The sequence below is a fragment of the Alosa sapidissima genome, chromosome 7 (assembly GCF_018492685.1).
Source record: "Alosa sapidissima isolate fAloSap1 chromosome 7, fAloSap1.pri, whole genome shotgun sequence".
NCBI lineage: Eukaryota > Metazoa > Chordata > Actinopteri > Clupeiformes > Clupeidae > Alosa > Alosa sapidissima.
The window spans coordinates 32,621,970-32,637,736 of record NC_055963.1 but is presented as its reverse complement, the minus strand read 5'-3'; the positions used below and the strand labels follow the sequence as shown (position 1 = coordinate 32,637,736).

The 15,767-nt window shown below is 41.3% G+C and overlaps 1 protein-coding gene across 1 annotated transcript in view; it reads right to left on the bottom strand.

Annotated features, from left to right (window-relative positions):
- The window catches only part of cntn3a.1 (contactin 3a, tandem duplicate 1), a 73,908-nt gene that overhangs the window by 34,045 nt on the left and 24,096 nt on the right, over positions 1–15,767 (bottom strand). Inside the window, exons 6-10 of the mRNA XM_042099256.1 lie at positions 13,338–13,433; positions 10,264–10,467; positions 8,921–9,023; positions 6,793–6,977; positions 3,821–3,960 (exon numbers count right to left, since the gene is read on the bottom strand). Of these exons, the coding sequence (XP_041955190.1) occupies positions 3,821–3,960; positions 6,793–6,977; positions 8,921–9,023; positions 10,264–10,467; positions 13,338–13,433 (728 nt within the window). The remainder of the gene's footprint in view (positions 1–3,820; positions 3,961–6,792; positions 6,978–8,920; positions 9,024–10,263; positions 10,468–13,337; positions 13,434–15,767) is intronic.

The following is a 15,767-nucleotide window of genomic DNA, read 5'->3' as shown; positions in this document are numbered from 1 at the left end:
TATGACAGTTCTCTGACAGAAAATGATATCATAAAAGCTGTGTTAAAATTGACTGATAATGGTCTCATGACAATGTTATATCACTGGACAAAAAATAGTACGGGGATTAAAGCCATAACATGGTATATGTAATGACATGTATATGACATGCTTATATCCATCTTATGACAGAGGGTTGAGTTGTGTGTGTGCTGCATTGCAGTGAATTGTGGGATGGCGGCTGGAGGACTCCGTGGGGATACTCAAAGATCCCCTGCTGGCAGAGGAGACAAATGGTAGCATAGATCAGCTTTATGGCTGTCATTAATTAGGCCTGACGTTCCCCTAAAATCAGCACTTTCTTACGTCGACCACAGAGGCCCTTGTTCACGCACCTTATGCTGAATCGCTATTACTGGCGAGGCGAGCGCCCATCGCAGGGGCTTCAACACAAGCTGGCAGCTGTTCCGCACACACGCCTATATGTTACATGTGGGAGCACTTAAAAAACAGGGGGGCAAAAAAGCTTGACAACAGACATCATTAATCCATCTCGGTGACAGTCTGGCCTAGCCAGCAGAATCGCTCCCAGGTCTCAGCGCAGTGTGATGAGAATGATATTGTTGAGGTGGCTGTCGGTGAGGCGGCAGGTATTTCTGACACGGGGTCAGATTAAGAGAAGAATAAAGGGAGGCCTTTCTTTAATGGGAAATAACAAATCACTCCACCTTTCTCATTCCTCCTACTCCTTCCTGTCCTTTTTTTAACATGCTTGACCTTTGGCGCGGAAAATCGATTAAATTCTTTCTGGCAAGAAACAGTGACATTTTCAGAATGGTAACACTATAGTTCATTAATATACTACACCTTTTCCTTTGTCAGTTATATCCAAATACTTCAGCCCAGATAACTAGCTAACAGTAAGAAAATGAGAATTGCTCGAAAGACATGACTTGTTTGTTCTATTAAGTAAAATCTACATGAGAAAGTACATAAAAAAACAAACAAACAAAAAAAACCACACATTGACATTGGAACACATTGTCATTTACAGTAGAATGTCTACTGTGATATCATTCAATACCACTGAGCATTTCTCAAACCACTGAACACGTGGAGAAGTGTGATACAGTGCATCTGCCCTGAGGGGAGAACAACCTGCAGTGGAGTCAACCCAGACAGCCAGCCATGTTTAATCAATAAATAAAGCAGCGTGGCATCCACCATCTCCACTCTTTTGAGACTTCACATGAGGAATTGTTGTGAGTATTTGTACTAGTAGATGTGCTATGAGACACTATAAGTGTTAATGGCACCACATTAATAAATTAAGTCGGACTGCATTAAACTGAACAGAGCAGAAGAAAGCTAGCAGTCCATGGACGCCATGGGCCGTGGTTTCAGAGCTGCTCTCTGCCTGACCCTGTTACTGTCCAGTGACCTGCACCGGCAGCATTCACTAACTGCCTCCAAACCAGGCTTAGAATGTCATCTACAAACATAAACACCTATAAACCAGTACATAAATGGCGAAGACTGTGTAAAATCACTAAATGTAAGTCAACTTAACATTTTGGAGCACAGTGCTACTGCGCTCAATCTACTGAATAACCAAAAAAATATGCTCTTCATTCCCAGCAGTGTCTAACATCAAAGATGATTCCATATATGCATGATTGCCATATTCACCACTGACAGACACTTTTTTATTTTTCCCCTGATATGCCTGCAGTCACAACCCGCCTCCATGACGGCTTTGACTTCCACCTTTAAAGCATGCAGGTCTTGAATATCCTCCCAATTACAGCACAGAAGGGCCCATTACCATGCAGGAAAGTTGCTCTTTCAACTGCTGGATTAGTCGTAATACTAGGAGCAAAAAGGGAGCTTTGCAGGGAGATTACTGCAAGGATTTCTGTTTTAAGAACAACATTAAATCGCCTTGCCTGGCTTCTGTCTGTTAAACTGTAATAGAATGAAAGGCTTCGGTCTACTGCCACAACCAGTCGGACTGACTGCCCATGGTACAGTATGTGTGTCAATTCTTACCATGAACCCACATTGTGGCATTACAATGTCTGTGCTGCTGTTGATATTGCTGTTATTTTTTGTTGTTATTAGTAGTAGTTGTAGTAGTAGTAGTAGCAGCTGTAGTTCTCCCTACCGAGGTACTTCAAGGACTGGTTATTTAAATATGAACAATTAGAGCAAGCGTTGAACAACTAATTTACCGATCTATAGGAAAGTGTGCTCTGCATTTAGTTATTAAAAGCATTCATATCTGTTGTACATGTTACAACATAATACAACTTAAATCATACAAGTTAAAAGAGCATAACTAAACTATAAAAAGTGTGAAACACTTTTTAGTCCAAAACATTACTCAAGTTAATATAATCCCCTCAGTTGAAGTCTCTTGTGTCACAGAAAACAAGAAATCCTTCCGACACTCACAGAAACTTATACAACACAGGGTTGACGTGTGAAGCTCGTCGAAAGGTGTTAACAACACAAGGTCAGGGTTCCATTCCCCACTGAGAACACATACAGCAGAACTACCCGTCTCACCTGTATGTCTGAGTTGCTTGGGATAAAAACAGCTCAGACAGAAAGGTTTGAATAAAAGTAACTGGATAAAAGGCACAGCTTTGGATAAAAACCAACTGCTACATGAATAACTATTAATGTGGATTGCAAGAAACATTAACTGAGTCACAGGCTTTCCAATCCCCTCAGGGAGTACCTAGTACTAATGAATCAGCATTGGACCAAATAGGCATCTAGAAGAACTAAATCCAACCTTAGTGCAACCTCCGTGCCCTCTCTCATGACATCTGCGTTCCTCTAGACTAGAGGCTGGATGGATAAGAATAAATGGATAAACATGCAAAGTAAAGGAGGATTAAAGGGGAATTCTGGTGATTTTTCACTGAGTTCTTTCGGTACAAAAAACCCTGAAAACAATGGGTTTTACCTAGCTCGAGTTGCTACAGCCAACAGTTAAAGCAGCCAGGCAGCTACGGCGCTACACTCTGTGGGCATGAACATGGGGGCTCATGAGAATGCCCCCAGAGTGTAGCACTGTAGCTGCCCGGATACAGTTGCCTGTTGGCTGCAGCAACTCCAGCTAGTATGTAAAACCAATTGTTTGACAGTTCTCGGTGATCTTGGGAAACGGAGATCTATGTGAAAAATCGCCGGAATTCCCCTTTATATAGACGGGCTCACCACTGCTACCGCTGCTGCTGCTCCACCACACTCCTGATATGTGACTATAGGTCTTCATCGTGGACTGTCAGTAAAGTTACAACATTACCCACCCATATGCACCCATCCCTGTTGTGTGTACCAAATACTATGAACTCAATACCATTCAGAAAAGGGATCTAGAAGAACCCGTGACTTACTCCAGTAACTTACCTCCAGTAGCTCATTCTATCGCCTGCAGCTGCATGGATAGGCGTTAATGAAGATGAACATGTAACTTTGGGAATGTAAGGATCATGCTATATCAATCACTGAACCACTAATTGAACTGAACCAGTTACTGAGAAAAGTAAAGTCTACTGTATCAGTACGGGTCAGAAAGACACCATAAAGAAAACTGTTTCCAACAAGATTACTGATCTCCCACACTCACTGTGCACTTTTGCTCTATCTACTACTATATCTCTTGAATAAACCCTCTGATCTGTACATAAGCCATCATCCTATTGCTATAAAGTATGTCTACTACACTGTAGCTTGAATGTTACAGTACTCATCATTAGTAAGTGGCTTTGGATGAAAATGTCAGCTTAACGAATACATGTGAAGGTAAATGTTGATCTATTTCTCCTACCTCCATGGGTTCCAGTGGTTCCCCGTTCTTTAGCCACCTATAGGAGGGTTTGGGCTTGGCGCTGGCTTTGCACTCCCACACTACCGACTCGTCGATCGGCCTCTGCAGGTCCTGAGGCTTCTCCGTCAGCTGAGGAGGCGCTGAAAGTGCACAATACAACAACAGATTAAAAGAAAAAGCAAAACAATACAAAACAAAACAGAAATAAACCCAGAAAATGACATCCTCACCTTCACGCTAGGCCCCTGCCCAGTGAAGAGGCGCAAATCGATAAATTGTTTTGATAAATCAGTGAGGCAACCAACCATTGAATGAGCCTATTAATGAATAAACCAAGCCATTAATCAATCGGCCCCTCATTAGAATCTTCAAGAGCGGCGGTTACATTGTATGCATTATTCAATAGGGATTTGCCTTTACAGTTAAATGAGGAACAATGCTTTATCCGCTCATGGAACATACATTTTCCTTTTCAACCATATATGTCCAGTTGGCTTCCCTACACCATTAACAGCTGTCTGTTCACTCCACATCATGCACAGCTAAAAATATATACTGATGTTACATCAGATTTGTCTCCTTATGTATGCAACTGTGCTTCAATAGCAGTGATACTGGACATAGGTTAGGGATACTTCATTCTGTTTTTTTTATTATTATTATCATTTAAGGTTGATAGACAGGGCTGCTCACAGGGCAATTGATTTAAGTTAGGCTGAGTGAGATTGTATCGGACTGGAATCTCTGTAACTGATCTTATGATTGTCACAATCTTCTGTATCAGGACTAGTGCAGCTGAAGAGAACACCTGATGTCATCTGCCAGTAATGGATAGCACAGTCTACCCCTCCGTTTGAAAAACAATAGTGGCATAGCAATTCAGACTTCAACTGTAGCATTTTACATACATCAGGCTATGGTTTATGTCTTTACATATTAATGATGAATGCCCTTAAGACTTTATATGGGTCAACGTACAAAATCTATTTTAAATCAAATGATGACATAAACAGCTCATGATGGAGGATATTTCATCATAACATTAGGATTCACAAATAATCAGATGGGACAAGTCGCCCTGGTAAAACAGAACGGCTGCGGACCCAAATTTGAAGGACGATAAAGAGCAAAAGCGAAAGAAAAGCATCCATATAGTTTTAGTGCCAGCTGGCTGCAGTCTGATAAACAACCCATCCCTCGTATTGATTCTTTTATTCCACCACGCTGCTGATGGATGTCCCACAAGCCCCAGTCTGTGGGAAACTACAGATTTTTATCACCGGGCGCAGGGCCAGATTAAAAGAAAACAGACTACAAACCGCTGGGGGCAAACAAGTCGCTCATAATCACGTATGGCTTGTCACAAAACAGACAGACTAAGGCTGTCAGCAGGAATGTGTCCTTTATGCAGCTACGCCTTGGATAGATCTATAAGCAAGCAGGGGCTGCTTCCTCCCAACAAGACCTGTATATCTGTCCTGTCTGTCTGTTTAAAAAATAAACTTTTTGCATACCTTTAGCAAGCTATTTCAGTAAATGGGACAGTTTTCCTTGGGTTAGTCTGAGGCCTGTGTAAATATATCACCTGCACCTAGGGTGGGATGGGGTTGGGGGGTGGGAGGGAATTATTATTCTGTGAAAATAAGAAACCTGTGGTTTCCCACTGGCGCTGTTCGGAGGATGCAGAGTGGATGAACTATTTAGTCTACGCTCATTTATATTCGCATCCTACTGTACACTCACGGCACATGCATCTATTTATATGAAATAAGGTTAGCTATAAATAGTCACATACAACAGCTGAAATATTGATAACATTAGGCAACCACGTACGGCAGACAGAAGTATAGTGATATAATTTTAATAATAAAACACTAACTCCGATGTGCCTAAGGGATGTAGGCAAAAAAATATAAGAAATGATTGCTATTGTGAACACAAGCCAGACTCATTCCTCTACCCAATCATTTAAACATGCAGAACAATTTTGTTTAGAGCTGGTACACATACATTAGGAGAAACAAGGAACACAATCACAAACACAGAATTTTAATGAGCACAGCTTCTTAGTTATAATATTGACAGGCATGGGCAGATTCACACAAAATTGACACTAGAAAAATCTAGCTACTCTATATATTTGAGAGGAAATTGTTCTAGCCAGGTCCCACACTCACACCACTTTTAATATTAAGTGTGAATACAACAACATTTAAAAGCATTTCATGACTTCAAGTTAGAATATTCAGAGAATCATCAAACAGCCAATTGGATGAAGTTGCATACTGTATGTAGCAGGCATTAGCTCATGTCTCAGATATTAACTGCAAAAACACATCCTTCATCTCTCTTTAGGAATAAGTGGCATCCAATCACACCACAGAAACCTCAGAGCATCTTCGCCAAGTTATGTTATCGTCTTATCTCGCATGAAATTCATACAATTTATTTATGTTGCATGGAAGTCATACACTCAAGTATGCATGCAGATGTAAACAGAGTGGACGTAAACGCTAATTTAAAATGTTGCCATCCTCTGGCCTCAGTAGAATTGATGGGTTTACTTCACTTTTTGTGCCCTTCAGATCAATGGGAACCAGCGAATGAACCTGGAAATCAAACAGCTCCAGGCAGCTGGCAAGCTCATTTGGCTTAAAGCGTGAGTCTGTTTGTTTATCAAAACAGTTGGTGAGCAAAAACACAGTGAAGCCTTCAGACTGCATCTTACCAAGAATACAGAAGATATTTTCCATATAATTTCAGGCTGCATCTAACCACAACATTCGAGACGGTTTCATATATTTTCCAACAGATTGCTGACCAAGTACTACTGAAGCAAACTTGTATTCATAGGGTTTCAAAATAGATTTTTTTCTACCCAGCTTCTGTTTGCAAAATGTCAAAAGTCGGCTAGAAATGCAAGGTAGCACGGTGTCTGCTTGTGCAGTTGAAGAGCTGCTGCGCTGACTTACCATAGTACGTGAGTTTCCCCTTCACTGCATTTTTGCCACGGGCGTTCTCAGCGACGCACTCGTAGACGCCGGCGTCTTCTGGCTGAAAGTAGGGGATCTCGAGCACACCACTGGCCTTGTTCACATCCACCTTCCTGGGGAAGGGAACTCCCTCCACCCTCGTCCAGCTGATGGAGGGAGCGGGGCTGGTGAAGGGAGTAGGACAAAGGAGCGTGACTCAGAGGATGAAATAATATTCAGCGACTCAGAGGATTTATTAATGCTTGAATGACTACTCTCTCTCTCTGTGTGTGTGTGTGTGTGTGTGTGTGTGTGTGTGTGTGTGTGTGTGTGTGTGTGTGTGTGTGAAAGTGGGATTGGGAGAAATTGAACTTGTCCATGTGTGTGTATGTGTACAACCCCAAAACAGTTGGGACGTTGTGTAAAATGCAAATAAAAACAGAATGTCATAATATACAAGTCTTGTAAACCCATATTTAGCAGCAAAAAGGACATAGACAACATATCAAATGTTGAAAATGAAAATTTGGACTATTTCATCGAAAGTTTATGTTAATTTTGAATTTGATGCTAGCAACATGTTTCAAAAAAAGTTAGGACGGGAGCATGTTTACCACTGTGCTGCTTCACCTCTTCATTTAACACAATTCTGTAAATGTTTAGGAACTGAGGAGACCATTTGCTACAGTTTTGATAATGAAATGTTGTCCCATTACTCCCCGATATAGGATTTCAGTTGCTTCACAGTATGGGGTATTCTTAGTCATGTTTTTCATCCTGTTATGCACCTAATTTGACAATTCTGGATTGCAGACAGGCCATCTTAGCACCTGGACTCTTCCTCTATGGAGAAATACTATTTAAATATGTGCAGAATTCATTCTGGCATTGTTTTCCTGAAATATGCATGGTCGTCCCTGGAAAAGACATTGCCTGGATGGCAGTATATGTTGTTCAAAACCTGTATACATCATTCAGTATTGATTGTGCTTTGCCAAATGTGCAAGATGCCCATGCTGTAGGCATTAATGCTCCTCCACACCTTCATAGATGTTGGGTTTCGAACTGAGCACTAAAACAAGTTGGATAGGTTGGATACTTGGATAGGCCCTCTCCTCTTTAGCCTAGATGAGTCCATGATTTCCATAAGAATGGCAAACTTTGATTGGTCTAACCACAGGACCTTTTTCCACGTTACCTCAATCCATTTTAAACAAGCTCAGGCCCAGATAAGAGGGTGGTATTTTCTGTATCATGTCTCAATACCATTTTAGCTGTTACAATTTTGGCTGCAGTTTTTGAATTGAGTATCACACTGGGCACATAAACAATGGTTATCAGAGGTTTTCCTGAGCCCATACAATGACAGGTCTGGAAACAGGTCTGGTGTTGATGCAATGCCATCTGAGGTCCAAAAGACCACGGCCATCCAATTTGTTTTTCCGCTATTTCCCCTGTTTGCAAAGATTTCTCTGGATTTTCTGAATGTTTTAATAATATTATGTCCTGTAGATGATGAACTCCCTAAATACGTCACAATTTCATGTTAAGAAGCATTAAAATTACATTGTTTTATCATTTGTGCACACAGGTTTAAACAAAGTGATGAATACCCCTACATCTTTACTTCTAAGAGACCCTGCCTCTCTGGGATGCTCTTTTTCATACCCAATCCTGTTGTCAGTTACCCTAATTAGTTGTGAAACATTCTTCGTTTTGTTTTCTTTATCATTACACAACTTTTGTTACCCCTGTCCCAACTTTTTTTGAAACATGTTGCTGGTATCAAATTCAAAATTAACATATATTACATATATTATATATAATAGTCAAATTTGTCATTTTCAACATTTGATATGTTGATCTGTGTCCTTTTTGCAACTAAATATGAGTTTAAGAGATTTGCAGATGATTACTGTACATTCTGTTTTTATTCACATTTTAGACAACGTCCCAACATTTCTGTTTTGGGGTTGTGTGTGTGTGTGTGTGTGTGTGTGTGTGTGTGTGTGTGTGTGTGTGTGTGTGTGTGTGTGTGTGTGTGTGTGTGTGTGTGTGTGTGTGTGTGTGTGTGTGTGTGTGTGTCAGTACTGATCATATTCTCAGTAAACACTTGTTTTAGACTTACTTTCCCAATGCAAAGCACTCCAGCTTCACGGTTTGTCCTTTTGCCACAGAGATGACTTCAGGAAACTGCACTTCAATCTTGGGCTCATATTCACCCATAATACCTGGAGGCAAAAATGCTCATTATCATTTTAATCTTCCAGAAGTGCTGCTTAAAAATAGAATAACTCACAACCCTTAAATCAATATTTTAAGTCCATATTGAAGTTACAGATCTTAACTTGGCTGTGTATGTGAAGTGTACTTATACTTATACAGAAATTGTATATTTCCCATCAATGTTAGTGTGTACATGGATAAAGACCAATGATGTTGACAGTGCCATTGAGTTGCTGAACTACAAGGCTTTCAGAGTGGGAATATCAGTCAAACCACTGAGGTATTTATTACCTTTAAAGTAACCTATAGCAAAGACAAGCAACAGATTCTAAACCAGTATAAATCTATTAGAGTTGAAGTGCCACTGTCTACTCAGAGAGAAGAACTGGTCGGGAGAAGAAGGGAAAGAAGTGAACAAAACTGATGATTAGAAACTATCCACACCATCCAGCCAAGGTACAGTCTCACACACCACACCATCCAGCCAAGTTACAGTCTCACACACCACACCATCCAGCCAAGGTACAGTCTCACACACCACACCATCCAGCCAAGGTACAGTCTCACACACCACACCATCCAGCCAAGGTACAGTCTCACACACCACACCATCCAGCCAAGTTACAGTCTCACACACAAACAAACCACAAATTGGCTCGTTGAGAAATTTAAGCTAAGATATGATAAATAAGTAGCTTAAATATGCTAATATTAAACTTCTGTGCCAATCCAATGTAAACCCTCTATGACATGTCATTGCATTTTGAAATAGCACCAAAACTCAATTTTCATTGGACAGTGCAGGCCAAAACAGGCTGTCATTTCAAACTCATTAAGTTCAATTTCCCTCCTAGCTTTCAACAACATGTCCATAAGGAACAAATATTAAGGACAAGCGTTTGTCCAGGCTGAGTGAACAGATGACAGCCTTTACGCAGAGATTTGAGTCTGCTTTGCCACACATGTTTAACCCTTGTAAGGTGTTCAGGTCTGTGGGACCCGTTTTCAATGTTTGCTAAAAGAAAAAAAATATGCTATTTATTATTTCTTCTAATTCAAACTCATTGGCCTTGGCTCATTCTCTGTGAAGAACATAAAAAAATGTATTTCAATGACTGCACACAGTACACCCCCCTACACATAACTATTACATATGAGTGTGTGTGTGTTGTGTGTGTGTGTGTGTGTGTGTGTGTGTGTGTATCTGTGTGTCTATGTGTGTGCATGACCAAAGGATTGTCTCACCATCGCTGCGCAGCACCAGTGGTGTGGGGGGGCCCTGCACGCTGCTCTTGGTCACTGTGTTGGTCACCACGCAGGTGTAGTTGCCAACGTCCGAGGGCTCCACTTTGGCGATGTACAGGTTACCTGTCTTCTGGGACACGAAGCGCCGGGTGTCCTGCTTCACAAATGTCGGGTACGCGTTAAATATCCAGGAAAAGGTCAGGTCTGTGAGAGTGGACACAAAGACACACACACGGAGAGAGAGAGAGAGAGACACACAAAAGAAAGAGATGAAAATCACAGCTTACAAAGAACAGCACTCTGGGATGCAGGGCTGTGCTGGCTTAGATTCAAAACAGCACCGGATACGCACAGACTCTCCTCATGCTGCATAGCCTTTCAAAATGATTTCAACTGGAAATGCTTATTGAAAGGTTAGAAGATGTGCATTTGTGGTGTAAACACATTTTGAATCCACTGAATTTTGAATTACTCAAATACGGATGTCCTCGGAAACAAAACAGGGATTAAATTAATTTTTGAAGCATGGCATCAATTTTCATTTAAATGTTGATCGTATTTCATATTCCCTTTATTGTTTATGCATTCTGCAGTTGTTTAAAACATCCTATGCTTGAAGTGAGCAGAAAGCCAAGCTGTATTTACCATGGAGTGAAACTCCTCAACAATGGATGTGGCCTCCTCCACAACACTTTCAGCATCAGCCTCCCCATCTCCCATTAATAATACATTCAATTGCTCAATCTGACAAGAGCATGCATTTTTAATGGTTGTTTTTCGAATCAATCTCATCGAAATCAAAGGCGCACACATTGATAAACAAAAACGAGAACAAAAAGGCCCCTAATAGATCTATGAAACATTAATAACCACCCAGGAGCCTGACGGTGGAAGGCACCCTGGTGGTGGCGTAAGAACTATGCTACACACACTCGGGAGATGGGACATTTAGCAACTTTATCAAGACAGCAGAACTCTGTGTACTTTGAAGTCTGCGTGACTCAAAGAGATGTGCTTAGGTAAGGTGCACTGAATGCAGATGACATTAAAAACGCTCAAGACGTATTACATAAGCCATCAAAAACATGTCTTGCACTGAGATGTGTTGTTCTCTGTGACTTTGTGGGAAGGAATATACAAAAGGTGATTTTACCCTTAATTGAAGCTGAAAGGTTCTGTTCCATTAGAGAAACAAGGTCAGCTGCATTATGCCAAGCTCTAAACACAATAATCAAGACATAGAAAGACCAGCCGCGAGCCATGTGGGCCTGAACACAGGCCTGTAGACAGACCAATAGCAAATGTAGACAGCATGCAGTGCGATCACATCAAGGTACTTCTTAATGTCACAGACCCCCTCTGATGAAAGTGGAGAAAAAGAAGAAAGTGTGAGACATAGAGATAGAGAGAAGTAGGGTAGAGAGGAAAAAGATTGACAGAGAGGGGGGGGGGGAGAGAGAGCGAGAGACAGACGAAAAGAAAGAGTACAACAGTGAAAAAGAAGCAGCCAGCCATTCAGAGAGAAAGAGACAGTGAACAAGAAGAGAGAGGGGAGATGGAAAAAGAATAAGAGAGGAGAATGGGAGAGAGGGGGAAGGGAACGAATGCACTACCATGAGATAAAGGGATTTAGAAGCTACACTGTTCAGTTGCGGAAATGGGGGGGGGGGGGGGGGGGGGGGCAGCATTTCAGAAAAAAAAGGTTATGAGATAGGTGGCTTCAAAGGTTTGCAGATAACACTGTGTCACAGATAACAGTACATTCATTGCTTATGAAGTTTGAGTTGATATATCCAAAAACCAAAAGTCTTGCAGTGTGTGCAGATGTCATTCATTTCACAGCGTTTCTGCCTTCCTCCCTCTCAGTGTAAAGCATTGCTCTTAAGACACACAGATAGAGAGGTGTTTTACATGCTGTAGAACAATTACATTCTTAATATATCTCCCTGCATGGGAATAAACACACAGCAACATGATAGTCTTCATGAACATTTCATAAACATTTAATTGGAGTGTAGCACGCTATTAATGAATAATACAACGTAGGGATACATCTTAAAACGTTTTAATGTGTCCTTGTCCCTACTAACTTCCTTAGTAAGCAAGCACGTTTTAACATGCTCTACCATTAAACTCCATTAATACTTGCAGGTCTGGAACAGCACTAGCCTTAGGACTTCAGAGGCGTATTAAACTGAGAGACATCAATTTACTTGCCACATGCACACATATGGATGTTGAAACACTACTTTCTAAAGGTTTTCACTTAGAGGTGGCAGCGTATGTGTGTGACCAGCACAATGTGACCAACTTATGGGATTGACATGTGCCTATTAAAAAAGTGGCTCCCCAGTGGACTACATGCCAAGCTTTTTCAGATGGGCCTCAGTAGGTTCACAGACAAAAAAAAGCCATCTAACATTAGCAATTGCCACTTAAATGTATTAAACCAGGAGAACTAAAACACACACTGGGAGGGCAAAAAAGTGTTATATTCAGTGTAAAGAAAGAGAGAGAGAGAGAGAGAGAGAGAGAGAGAGAGAGAGAGAGAGAGAGAGATGGGTGGAGAGAAAGTCATGAAAAGCCTTTCTGCTCCAGCCTCTTTAGAAGCTCTTGACAGAGGAGGGTAATTGCTGTCTGAGCAGTTGCTGTGGTGATTGACAAACACCCAGCTGTGGACCTGCGTCGAGATGCGACGCCCACAAAGCTTCTTTCACCAACCCCGGGGGGCATTAAGGGCGAGCCGAGATAAACGACTCCTCACTCACAAACGCTGCCCTGGAAGGCGAAGGGGAAAAAAACGCTCCCAAGACCCCAAGACTTCAAGGAAAGCCTTATTATAAGGGCTAGTCCTCACCAACTGGACAAGCAAACGGTAACTAAAATAGACTGCACAGACTGTGATTGACTTCTGTGATTGACAAATTTTGCTATTGCCACATGGACATCAGGTCAGAGACAGGTGAAGAGAAGAGAGTTGGGGACAAGAGACAGGGACAGAGACAGGTTCACCATGAGAGACAGAGAAAAGTGCAGGGCGTAAGACAGAGAGAAGATAACGGTCACGGTATTACCTCCCATGTGGGCCGGAGGGCCGCACAGTAGAACCACTCCTTGGCCATCTCGGACTCGAACCGGACTCCTTTTCTGCGTCTTGAAGTTGTCCAAATCTGCCCAGACAAATGAAAGGACAAAGAGCGCCACACAGTGAGATCACACCACTCTGAATAGGAGGGAACCTTGGAGCATAAAGTTCCACTATACATAGCATGCCTCTGCTGCTTAATTGCTCTTCACACTTTGAATAACAACAGTGAAAACACTTCTGTCCACTGACGTAAGGCAAAAGCCTTCATACCCTTTACAAAAGAGCCTGCTAAGGACTTTGCAGTATTCCAGTTTTTCTGAACCAAGGCTGAGGTCTCAGGAAAGCTGAACTAAGATGTTTTCCAAATCAATGACATTTGAGCTGATTCTGGCAACCTGATATATTATAAGGAAAACTTTTAAAATTCCCCTGACAGTTGAAGTTTAACAGTACCTCATTAGTTCATGCCACAATGACACCTGCTGAAACATTTAAAATGTTTATTACTTTAGATTAATGCTACCCCTTCTACTGTATTTTAGTCAATGTTAGTCAGAATTATTTCAAATATTAATCCTATTTTCTAATTAATCCAATTTTTCCTGGAACAGAAAATCAAACATGACCAGGACTTCCAGGACATAATGATACCATGACAATTGATGAGGTCACCAACAAGGCTATTGGAGTTTAACTGGGGTGGTTAAAATTGCCATCTGTTACGTTGAGTTTTTGGCGGTTTTTATCTGACCTCAAAGTACAATTTAAACTTTGCATGATTCAGCACTTTATTGCTATATTTAATTGATATGTAGAAATAGGGCAAAATGTAAACACACACACAGACAGACTCACTCACACACACACAGAGACTCTCTCTCTCTCTCTCTCTCTCTCTCTCTCTCTCTCTCTCTCTCTCTCTCTCTCTCTCTCTCTCTCACACACACACACACACACACACAGAGATTCACACACCTTGTAGGAGTTGTACTGTATGTACAAAGCATTTCAAGTATTAAGTCACACTTGAACGACTTTAATTGCTTTTACAGTTATCAGCAGGCCGCAGTGTTTCAGCCTGTGCTCTCATCATGCCTTACAGCACCCAGCCTTTTATATATTACCACTGAGGTTGAAATTACATTTGTACAACAAAGAATACACTTGCGACTGCTGCAATAACTGGAAATAGATCAAACTGGGCTCTGGCTTTTCTTGATGTGGTAATGGATCTTCAGGAAAAGAGCGCTTCCCAACATGCACGTCAGAGCATATAAAAGATATCCTCTTATACTGGGATTAATTGAACTGACACTAAATTGGCAGCTTACCTAATGATTGTTTTTTAACCAGTCAGGATCAGCACTTCCCAATGAAAAACAGCCCATAATGTCAGATTGCTAATATATCTCAGTGGCCAGGCTATGGTAATGTGTGTGTGTGTGTGTGTGTGTGTGTGTGTGTGTGTGTGTGTGTGTGTGTTTTTCACTAGCGGATTTCTGCACAGCAATTCTCAAAGAGAAGAAACTGCTCTCTGAAACAAGACTGCTGATTGGTTCTGCCTCAGGGACCAATTTAAATGGAAAAATTATAGGGCTCACTGATTTATGAGTATGGGGCTGAGGTCAGCTAATAAATGGGTTATTGCCAACGAGATAAGTCTATTAAGAAGATGGCTTCATTGATTTCCAAAAGCATAAATCTCTGTTTAACCCTAGGTAAGACTCCGAGCTCTAAGGCCTATTAGGAGAACACATTTAGCCTGTACACCTGTTGGAACAAGAATGCCAATATTTATAACTTCATCCACAACAGGTAATCCAACGCTACACCTCGCTGAAGCTCAGACTGAAATGAGTGCAGTGTTGGCTACATTTGCAGCTGTGTGTGCAGGAAGTGAGCATTAAAATGCTCATTATTCCTCTGACGCTATTAATCCATTCTTTTAAATGGTGAGGCTATTGAACACTCATCTTAGAGGGACAAAGAAATGTAAAGTAAATTACTAATGGTATTCTGAGTTGCCAGAGAGTTAACCCTAGGATGCAATGCTTATAGTCTTAAACATCAGACTTCAATATGTTATTGCCTCTAGGGATGTAGCGATTACCGGTATAATGGTAAACCGCGATAAAAATGTTGACGATAACAATTACCGTTTTCATTTCAAATATCATAATTATCGCAGTTGATTACCACGGTGTGGAAACCGTGTGTTTAATCCTTCCCAGCTTCATCTGAGCCTGCTATTGACATACAGTAGGCCTGGTACAATGGGAAAAAAAACTGGTACCCTACTGATTTGGTTGTCTACAGTTTTCCTACCACTACATCCCTAATTGCCTCCTTTAAGAATGATGTTGTATTGTTTGTAATGTATGTACTGTAATCTATTTAGCTCAGTGGAGCATTGCGG